Here is an 11,225-nt window from a genome sequence, read left to right as displayed (position 1 = left end):
GCTGCCCGGGGGGATGTCGGCTGAGCTATCGCGAGAAGTGACGGAAGCCTGTGGGGGACCCGGCCTTTAATGTGCGGTCCGGCCCGCGATCCCGGGGTGAGTTTGTAAACACGAGCGGGGCCCGGCCCGGCCCGGCGGCGCCAGCGGCTCCTCCCTCCGCGCTGCGGCGGCGGGCGGGCGCACCGAGGGCGGAGGGGAGGGAGCGGCCCCGCTCGACAGTAGGCGGGGGGATAGCCGGGAGGCAGTAACATGGCGCCGCCGCTCCTCTCCACGGCAGCCCCCTCCCCCACCGCGGCCTGCGGCTCCCGCCGCCCCTAGAGCCGGGGCGGGGCGGCCCGGCCGGCGCCGCGGAGACCGTTACCCGCCCGGAGGTAGGGGTCCTGGCAGGCAGCCCGAGGGAGTGGGGCGGGGAGGCGAGGGAGCGAAGGGGGCTGCAGCTCCCCGCGCACCGCATCCGGAAGCGGGCTGCCCCGCGGCGGCATCGCCGGTACCTGCCCCAGGCCCGGCCCGCGGCGGGGGCGGGGGCTGAAAGGCAGCGGCGAGGGCGGGAGGAAGCGGGTAGCCAGGCCTGGCCTTTCCGCCTCAGCTCAGCTCCAAGGAGGCCTCTGCCTGCATCCAGCTCTGCTCTGAAGGGAGGTCTTGGTCCGTACCTGCTGCCGGTGTGGAGGGTGCCGAGAGGGGTACGGCGTGGGGGGAGGAGGGTGAGAACAGCTTTTCTGCGCCGGAGGGAGGTGTTGGCCTGCCCGGGATCTGGCCATGGACGTGGATCTTCTGGACCAGATGCACCGTTGACTTTCCCTATTATTGTGCATTATGCCTCTTGAGTTACCTTAGTAAAAGGTCTCTGAAGCTTTCACGTGAAAAAACACATCACAGGCCATCAGGCAATGATGGTTTCACGATGTTTTAGGCACAAATGTTTTATGCCACAATGCAACTTGATGTTTGGAGTCAGGGGATATGTGTGTTGCCATGTTACTTCTGCGGTCTTATTCATTCTGCAGTCTTTTTGCAACCCTATTCTTGGAGTGACATCCATGAGTATGTTTCCATGTCCTACCCATGCACTCAGTGTCACTCATTTGCTTTTCATTATGTTGCTTTCTCCCAGAGATGTTTATCTTCAAATAGTGATAGAGTTGCCTGTTTCCTTGCAATAGAATGAAATTTTAATAAAGCTTGAAATCCCGAATCATCTGCTACTTTCCAAATAGGGACACTAAATATGGTCAAAGTGTATATTTCATTTAAAATAATGTTTTTGTTTTCTTCTTGTCATTCTACTCATGGCAGGGAATGTCATGTCCCAAGCTCTTGCTGACTGTAAAGCTAGACCGAGTTAATAAAAATGTCCTGAAGTTAAGGATAATGCTGCTAGGTCTATGTTAGATGCTAAATTCGGCGCTAGCTAATAGGGTAGGCAGGACCCTCCCTTGTGGTCCTAGTCTTCAGTAGGTGTCCCAGATGTTATTTCTTTGGCCTTCCACTGAAACATAAGTTACCATCTGTTAACGGACATCCAGTTGCAGACAAAATTTCAGAGAGACAAATTATAGTCAAGTTAGGTGTTCATTTGAATTCTCTTAGTGTTTATAATTCTACATTCCAGAATCAGAAAGTTGTCTTTAATGGAAAACAAAGCAGTAAGTTTGTCAGGGACTGCTTGTTAATGCATCAAAAGAAATGTGAAATATTAAAGGAACCTTAAGGTGTACCTGGAGTGAAGCATCTTTTTTTAAAACCCATTATGAGTTTATGTTTTAATACTGATATTGCATGCTAATGCTTTATCAACTAGTTGAACCTTTGGTCTTCTTCACAGTGTAATTGATATTTCTGTCCTGATTTGAATTCTGGAAATAGGAACGTGTTTGGTATGTCTTTTTACAGAAATGTCTAGACTATGCAGCATCTAATATAAGGTGCTTTCAGGTCTTAAATTTGATCATGCATAATTTTATAAATAATTTTGATTTTCATGCTACTTCTGTTTTGTGACAAAGTTTTGAGCAGCCTGAAACATATTCTTTTAAATCTTATGTAATTACATTTTGGGTGCATCTAGTGCCTGAAATTCCTTTTCTGTTGTCAGCTATCCTTTTTTTTCCTTGCACTATTAATTAGTTTAAACATACAAATGCACATTTTTAGCTTCAAGAAGCTTTATTAACTTTAAAAGTATATATGTTATTTCTAATCTCAACATTTTTTAATGGTTTCTTAAAATAATCTTGGATTTCTGTGTAAAAATAATGCAATAACTTTTTGTGATTCAATGCTATTAACTTCTTTTTTGGAATAATGAGTAGATTTCAAGTTATCATTGTCCTCCTGCATAACTTAACTACATTTGTTTCAAATCAATCACGTGCACTCTAAGGAGGCATTGGATATAGTTAATGGTAGAAATATGAGTCAATATTTGGTAATTATGCAGTAAATATTTTTTTTTAAGTTTATGCTATACTGTTTCCAACTTTATTGTTCTGTGCCAGTTTCAGTTCAGCCTGAGAACTTTTCCATTAGCTTCAGTTCAGATAGGAGCAATATAGTGTGTTTCCCTTTCTAGGTAAATGCCAATGATCATTTATATTATTGGTTACAGGAAAGAAAAAGATCGTTCTGTTTTAACAAGCAATGGGAGTCTTGTAGTGGGATATTTATGATATATTTAAAATTTATTGAAAATTGAATTATTACTTTTATATTTCAGGGATGCAATCTGAAAAAATGTAGAAATGAAGCAACATTTTGTTAAGTTTGGGATTTTTTTAATTTATTGAAAGTAATGTAGCAAAAGGAGATTGGATTTCTAATGTTTGTTAGGTTGATGGGCAATATTAAGAGGTTCAAACCTAGATAAAAGAGCTGGGGAAGGCAAGTCCCAATATCTCTCTAAGCAAATTGTGAAAAGATCGATGGACTATCAACCTTTGTATATTTCTTTTCTGAGGTTCATTGGCCTTTTACTTACCTACAAGAGCTGTATTCACACAACATGAATTTCCAGTAAGTCAAAGAAAAATCAAGGCACCTCTGAAAAATACTTAAGCCAGGGGGTTGACTTAGGAGCTGCCATATTCAGCCAACAGGAAGCGTTAGGCCTAAGGACCTTTCTTAATTCAGTTAGTACTCTCTCCATTTGCTAGAAGTGCAACATCATGTGGAAAAAGCCTGCTCCTTCAGCAAAGCTGAAGTAACTTAATTGCTTTGTTTCTGTACATGTGACTGTCTGTCCAACTGGCTTTCTTGTTCTTATTTGAACTTGTTCAGTCAATCGTCCTCACTTCTTGCATTTTTCTTCTTGTCCAGATGGTCTTCCCATTATAAAATATTAGACAAACCGTGGAAAGTATGGAATTAACTTTAGACATCAGTTACAAGTAGTTAACTAATAACATCAGCAAAATGTGCCCAACATTTGAATTTTTTTAAAGAAATAATCGGAGCATTATGCTACAGGCATTACGTTCTTCCTTATTCTTTCCCAGAACTCTGAAACAGATCATGTATCTTCCAGGAAACAGCACAACCATTCCATTGAGCAGTGAAGTGTGAAAAAGGAGCTCCTGCTTTCCTGTTCACCTGTTTTTGAGGTTTAAAACCTTTAAATATTCTGGACTATTGGCTTACAGTATTCTTGTAGAATCTACTGAGCTACTTTCTGGTGATCCCGCTTTCTTTAGGAGGAGGAATGTTTTTGTTTTTCAAAATTTTTCTCCTCCATTCTCTTCATCATTCAGTTTTATTTTTTTGTAATGTTGAAATGTACAGCATTACACTAATACAGTCAGTCAGAACACTTTTGAAAGTGGACTGTAATGGTCAAGTATGAATTACACCAATTTTGCTTCACCTTTCTTCTTTTGCTTTATAGGAAACTGAAAAAAATAGCTGTCACAGTCCCTCCAGGTAAGTGGAACAATGATTTTATTTTTCCATTTAAAGTACAAATTTTTATTTTATTAATTGATGTATTCTACATACTAACTTCTGGTTTTTACTGAAAGCAAAACTTGCAAATCTGCCTCTACAGAAAATTGCGGAAATAAAGTTAGGCTCAAATGTGGGAGGTGATTAACATTTATGCTGTGCGATGCTGTATGCGAGTATTGAAAGTATAAAAGATGCCCTGTTCATTTTGATTTGTGTTGATTTGTTTGGTTGCATTAGAAAGCCATCTTTTTTTTTTTTTAAATTTTGAAGCATTTAAATTTGGAAAGCAAAACTAGCTACTTTTTTTTTTTTTTTCCTTGTGTAAAGAAGCATATCAGTTAAAATTCTTGTATGGAGCCAAGCAAAACACTAAATTCAGCTCTTCAGGTAACAATTAGGAGAATGTTCTTCTTTGCTGTGGCAAATATATTCAGTCCACTTTACTTTGAAAAAAATATGCACCTCAAGTAGAACTCTTAAAGTTGATAAAGACGTTGAAAAATTTTGACTTTGCCTTTATACTTCAGTTCCCTATTATAAAATGAAGCTTTGAAGTAAAACCTTAAAAATCTTGCACCACCTAAAGCAATTACGTGCTATGATGAGATCTACAGAAAAGCCTACTAAGGGTTAATAATTCTGTATACAGTAAGGGTTTGTATCTTGCAGCAAAAAGGGGCACAATCCCAGATCAAATGTGAAGAATGAAGGGAAATGTTGAATAGACATGATCAGTCTTAAGGAAATGCAAACATCCGTAGGAAATACATCACTGATAATGTAACTTAAGCAGTTTGTAGTGTATAGACCCAGGGGAGGCTTGATGCTGATTTGTCTTGGTGGCCTAATACAGTTTTTGTCCAACTTTCATTTTTTTCAAACCAGAATGTACAGATGTCTCTTGAGCTGGAGTCGCATGAGAGTGGTCAGTGTAGCTGCAGAGCTTGGGTTTGTGTCACATGTAAGCAGTAGTACATACACCAACTACTACTGTAGCTGACAGACTGTCAGGTTGTCCTCTACAGATTGTCCAGTTTAGGGGGTGACACACTTGTAAGAATATGTGTTTCTTCTTGCTGTCTGGCCAGTAGAGGAATGCGGACATTGAAAAGTTTTAAGGTTTGGTGTTTTTTTATATGTTGTATGTCTTTTCTGTGTTCAGTTCAGGCTGTTTTCTGCCATGCTGTTTGTGTCAACCCTGACATTGCAGGAGGGCAGTCTCTGTATTGCTATAGTGCTTAGAATAAGTAATTACAGGATAAGACGGCACAGCCCATGAGCAGGTTCGTGCATGGAGATCTTTTGGCATACAGCATGTTTTATACAGGTGAAGTGTTCAGGGGCATTAGCTACAAGTCTGATGTATCTTAACTAGGTATGTATGAAGAATGATTTTTCTTGGCAAATTTGGAGAGATTTTTGCAAGGATTGTCAATATGTGTACTCTTTAAACAGCTATTTAAATGTTTCATAGAAAAAAAATTTTAAACAAGGTGTCAGTTGTGTTTTCCCTGCTCCTATATGTAGGGAATTAAGGGAAGACAGATGAACCTTTACCAGTAAAATAAGCTAACAAGACATTGCTTAAGTCAGTGTATGATTCTATTCTTTTACAAATTGTCTGCAGGAAGGTATTTTAGAAGCAAGCCTCAGAGTATGTAGTAATAGTTTCCAGAAAGTGTACCCAAGATGTTTAATTAAAATCTTATAAAAATGTACAAATAGTTGTTGAGGCTATTTTTGTATCACATTTATATAAGTGTGATGTTTTATAGAAACATCTTTAGTTTTTAAATGAGCACAGCATCCTAAAGATTAGTAAATTGCTTGCAAACTGCTTTTTATTTCTGTGTATTATATATATTTTAAACATGTATATATACTTACTTACATATTTTACTGTACTGTTTGTGATCCAAAAGTGATACAAGAGGCTTATGACATTTTAAGTAGGCATGATGCGAAAGTATTTTGCCTTTGCGTCCAAAGTATGGAGCAAACACCAAAAAAGTGAGATTACTTTCTGATTTGAGTACCAAAGTTGATTATACTGCCAAGATTATTTCAAGGTTTTCCCATGTTCAGCTCTGATCCTATTTCTCAGTGTCACTCAAAAGAATTCTGTGTGTGGATGTCTTAATGCTACTGAAAGGAATTTAGGGTTGGAAGGCTTACAGAAGAAAGCTGCAGTTCAGTGGACTGTGGTAAGAATCATTTCACTGAACTGTTCAGTTTATCTGAAGAGGTGAGTTAGGGCTGGAGTTTCACATTCAGACAGGATTGCTTCAGGCACCATCTTTTTTCTATGGGACAAGGTGTTTGCTGTTGCCTGGGTAACAATCCAAGATGGCTATAATTCATCTCGAGCGATTGGATATAGCAGTTTACATACTTTATTTCTCATTTGGTCAGGTGGGTTACATTTTTGTCAAGATGGCATTTTAAGTTGCTATTTTGGTTTTCAGGGGAAGAGTGTTTTCTAAATTCTTCTTTCTTACTGTGGTATTCTCTCTTAGAGCAGTCAGTCTCCAAAAGCCTTTTGAAATCAGAGTGGCAATCACAAATTTCTTTTCTGAAAATTTGCCTTCTGTGTGCTAGTCTTGTTATTCCTGTCAGACAACAAGCAGTCTAGAAGGAAAAGAGGAGGCAAAGGATGGGGTTTGTTTGTTTTCCCTAGCAGCAACAGTTTTAGTTGTTGAGCTGTAGAGTTAACTATGCTACATCTTCTAAAGCTGTCAGAACATTGCCCAAGTTTGTCTTTTGCTGTTGTTCACCTCTGTTTCTAGCTATGATGTCTTTATGATATACTTCAGATTTCAGAGTTATCTTGGATTGCTCAGAATTTCATCCACTCAAATTTTGAATGTCTCCAAGGATGGAGATTACGCAGCCCCAGTGGGCAACCTGTTCCAGTGTTCAGCTGCCCTCACTGTGTGATTTTTAATTTTTTTTTTCATTTTATTTTTTCCCCCCTCCCCTTATGCTTGCTCTTAAATTTCTCGGTGTGACTTGTAAATGTTGCATCTCACCCGTTTATTGTATGCTGCTGAGTTCAGATGTGTCTTCTCTATAATGGTATGTTAGGTACTACGAGACAGCAAGTAGATGCTTCCTTAGCCTTCCTTCTCACTGCTGAACAAACTTTGCTTCCAGATATTCCTTTTGTATGTTATAGTCCAGCCTCCTGACTGGTTTTGGTAGGGACCCTGCTGGTTTCTCCCCAGTTTGTCATCTGTCTTGAGGGGCTCAAAAGTGGACACAGCACTCCAGCTGTAGCCTCATGAGTGCCAGATAAAGGAGAGTAATCACTTCCCTTCATCTGGTTGCTATGCTCTTGCTAATTCAGCACAGTAGGCTTTCAGTGCTCCAAGTGCCACAAGGCTGAACCTTGTTCAGTTTGTTGTCCACCAGGAGTTACAGGTTCTTCCCCAAAGCTGCTTGACAGCCAGTTGTCTCTCAGCCTGCACTGTTGCATGGAGTTATTTCGTTCTAGGTGCAAGCTTTGTATTTGTCTTTGTAATAAGTAAGTACAATACATACCAATTTGGCTACACTAACAAATGTGAGCCCTTTGTTTTCCCATCCTGTCAGATGCAGTTTTGTTTAGATTTATAAAGTCTGAGGTCTTGCTGGAATGCGTGAGTGAACCTTTCTCTTTTATGTGCAAAAATTTCAGTACTTCAAGATGCTTTTGGTTTTCCTCAGATGTTAGCTGGAATCCCTTTACAAGGCATTACCTCACAAAATTCCCTGTGGTTTGCAGTCAAATAATATTACAAAGATCAGGAAATGAATTTATCTACAGCTTTTTTCCAGTAAGTTTGCCGGGAGGATAACGCGCTTTTTTTCTTTTTCACAAGGATTGATTTTTAGTTTATAAATCAGGCATTCAAAATTCACGGGCTTCACAAACTGAAACATGGAACCAGATAATGACTTCATATGTAAATATGTGTTTTGGTAATATTGCTTTAAAAGAGAAAATTAGCAGACTTGAAAAGTTGATCTTCACATATTACGAAAAGTTGATCTTCACATATTATGAACTAAGAAAAATACTACCAATATGGATGGAGTAGAGATTTTATGGCTGATACTATGCACTTGTAGAAGATCGACAACAAGCTGTAGTAAGAGAATGGAAGAAATGCCCTACATGCACTTTTGTTAATCAAAATCTTCATCCTTTGGATAAAAAAAAAACAAACCAGAACTGTTTCTTAGACCTTCAGACATTTCCGATACGGATATAACTCTTCTGTTCATCATGTATATCCATATGTGCATATTGTAGCCATATATAACTATATGGTGCCCCATGATCAAGATTTAACAAAGCAAATTCCTTTTGAGATCTAAAGAAGACTGACTCTGTTAGTTTTGAACCCGCATTTAAAAAAATGTGACTGTTGCATAGCTGAACAAGGATAATAAGCTTATGGGATAGCTTTTAAGTGTCTGTTTTAAGTTGCAGATAATATATGGATGTAATCCTAAAGCTTTATTGATAAGGGCCTAATTTTTTATCCTGAAGCCTTAGTCATGAGCATTCAGACTTGCCCATAAACTTGTTAATACTCTATTGGTGACAGTACCAAGCACATAGTTTGAACAGTTCAAGAAATATTTTGTTCTTTCTGAAACTTGAGATAGGTTATGAACTCTTTGCAAAGAACAGCAGAACAATCTCCATCCCTGATTTGCTTTGGCATCTTTTCTTTGGGACATAAATATTTCCCTGAGCTGTCAGTGCCAAAGACTCTAAAGTTTCTGGCAGCCATTCATCTCTTCCTGGCTTGTGATCTCAGCTCAGTATCCTCGTTCTGTTGAACGTATATATTTAGAAGTGACACTTTGGAATTTCCTCCAATCCATGTTTTGCTGCTTTGCTATTCGATGCCCATGACCAAGGACACTGGGATCTCTTCCTCCTTGGAGTAATATCCAGAAAGTCTATAAAGTAGGGTTTTTTTACTGTATAGGTGCAGGCAAAAGGACCAGGTAATGTGTTCCCTGCAGATCTCTGAGGTACTAAGTCTTAAATTATTTGCTTATTCTTACTTGATCTGTCTTCTGCCTAGTGCTAAATGGTGTACCAGCAGTACACGTTCTTAGGATGGTTAGACAGTTTCAGAAGCCTTGCAACTTTTCATGACCAGCCTGCTGGGGGAGAGATGGATTTATTCTGCTTATGATCTTTAATCATAAAGACATCTTCATTCATCTTTATTTGCTTCATCAAGCTAAGCAGTGTTCAAAACTAGCATTGTTAGATCTCCATACAAATACTCATATTTAAAGATGAATGTATTTCCTCCAGGGTAAAGCCACAGATGGATTGAGAGTGCTTGTCATCTCCTGGCTAATGAACTGATTTGGTACACTCATCCTTCCCCCCTGCCCTGTTACTTGACCTCAAAATGAGGTAACTTTAGTGTTGAGATTAGTTACTCATCACTGTTGGGTAGTGATATGACAATAAAATCGTGTGTTCGTTGTACCAGAACTTTTATTATTTTTTGTCATTGGTGTCACAGCATCCACGTACTAGTTTTATGCGTTGTCCAGTACAGGTTGGCTCAATCCCATCTGTGTCCCTCTTCCTGAAGTGGAGTGATGCTACTTTGTGATCTTTGTTCTGTGCTTGCAGAATGAGAGAGTAAAAGCATCTCTTTCTGTATGAGAGAAGGCATAACTAATCAGAGGATGTATTGAAGTAAACCATTTATTTGAAAAACTGTTGCATTTCATAGGTGAATAGTGGGCATTATGTCATTTAGCTTTACAAAATCATGTATTATTACATGTTTAATATGAATAGTAATTAATCTCTTCTTTCAGTTACAGTTCATTGCCATGAAAAGGAGGATATGATAGTTTGCCCTGTGAAACAGGTTTATATGTGAAATCTGGCAGGTATGCGTATTAGTATGTGTGGTGAGTATGCAAAACAGCACAAGAAAGAATTATTACTTCTTTTTAAAATATATTTTAGCCTGTAATTTAGTTGTTTTGGGTTTTTTTACTAAAGTAAGTAAATGTTTTTTGTGGTTAAATTTGTAACAGTTTACGTAAAGGGCTATCACTAACTGTTAAAGATGAGCTTTAGAGATTATGAAATGACTAAGGAATCAACCATTTTTATTTCAGTAACAAGTTGTCTTGCTATGCTTTCAGATACTTTTTGCAATTAGTTGTGTTACGTACTAATGCTTGCCTTTCCAATTGAGATACATGTTCAAAACTTACTATGTCTTTATTGGGGTTTGTGTGTCTTCCTGACAGAGCTTAGAATCCAGACTGTACTTGAGTCCTGGGTGTTTAGATTCTTAGTGTAGCCCATGGCATATTAAAATATCCTGTGGATGTCAGTGTATTGATAATTTGTAAAATTCGTTCCATTTTCACTTCAATGCAGGTAGCACAACGACCTGTGGAATATGAGTGATGACAAACCCTTTTTATGCACTGCCCCTGGATGTGGCCAGGTAATGTTCTGACTTGAAGTTATTAAGATTGATAAAATAAAAGTAAACAGAGAAACATATTTCTAGAGATCGAAGAAAAGGGGATTTATGATAATTGGTAGAAAGTATGTTCTTCTGAAAAGCAGGTGACAGCAAGAATTTCTAGCGTTTTGTGTGTTTATTCAGAAAACGGTATCCACAGAAGAAAAAAAATAATTTAATTACCCTTTCTGAGCCAAAACCAGTTTCAGTTGTTAGCCCTGCTTCATTTGCTTTCATTAAAAAAATCAATGAATCAAGAAACATCCTGATTTGTATCAGGTAACCTGTATTTTTTAGAATATTTAAATATTAGTGAGGAGCTTATTGTGAGACTTGCTTGTCTTCATAACTATGGTGACTGCAAATATTTAATGGCATAATTTTTATTTATGTATAATTTTGTGGATCGGAAGATGCTGACAGTATGCACGCCACAAAACGTACTTCAATTCCTGTTGTAATGTGTTCTGTTAAATAGCATTAGTAGATATTGAGCAGAAAAGTGAAAATATTATTGAGTGTTTTAGCAGACGGTTGCTTAAAAAGAAGCTGTCTTAACACTTTAGTTTAGTAACCTGAAGATAAATGAATTTGCATTATCTGCTGCATGATGTGGATATCCCTGCATCCTTTCTGTAGAATTAATTTCTTAAATAGGCTGAATTTTTTTGTTGTATTATCTCTGCTGCCTTTATATAGAATTGATTTCTTAAACAAGTTGTATTTTTTCATTATACTAGTGCGCTTGAATTTATTTGGATTTTGAGTTTGAAATATTTT

General features: G+C 38.4%; 1 protein-coding gene across 2 annotated transcripts in view; it reads left to right on the top strand.

Moving 5' to 3' along the window:
• The first annotated feature begins 9,820 nt into the window (after window positions 1–9,820).
• The window catches only part of ATF2 (activating transcription factor 2), a 39,962-nt gene continuing 38,557 nt past the window's right edge, over window positions 9,821–11,225 (top strand). Inside the window, exons 1-2 of one of the 2 annotated variants that reach the window (XM_009953755.2) lie at window positions 9,821–9,852; window positions 10,355–10,424. In XM_009953755.2, coding sequence (XP_009952057.1) covers window positions 10,377–10,424 — 48 coding nt within the window. In that variant the 5' untranslated portion in view covers window positions 9,821–9,852; window positions 10,355–10,376. Of the gene's footprint in view, window positions 9,853–10,354; window positions 10,425–11,225 lie in introns of those variants that run through there. The other variant, XM_009953757.2, reaches the window with a different exon arrangement.

This window comes from Leptosomus discolor, chromosome 5, assembly GCF_034619465.1.
Source record: "Leptosomus discolor isolate bLepDis1 chromosome 5, bLepDis1.hap2, whole genome shotgun sequence".
NCBI classification, from domain to species: domain Eukaryota; kingdom Metazoa; phylum Chordata; class Aves; order Leptosomiformes; family Leptosomidae; genus Leptosomus; species Leptosomus discolor.
The sequence above is the reverse complement of the archived record's forward strand: the minus strand, read 5'-3'. Positions and strand labels throughout refer to the sequence as shown.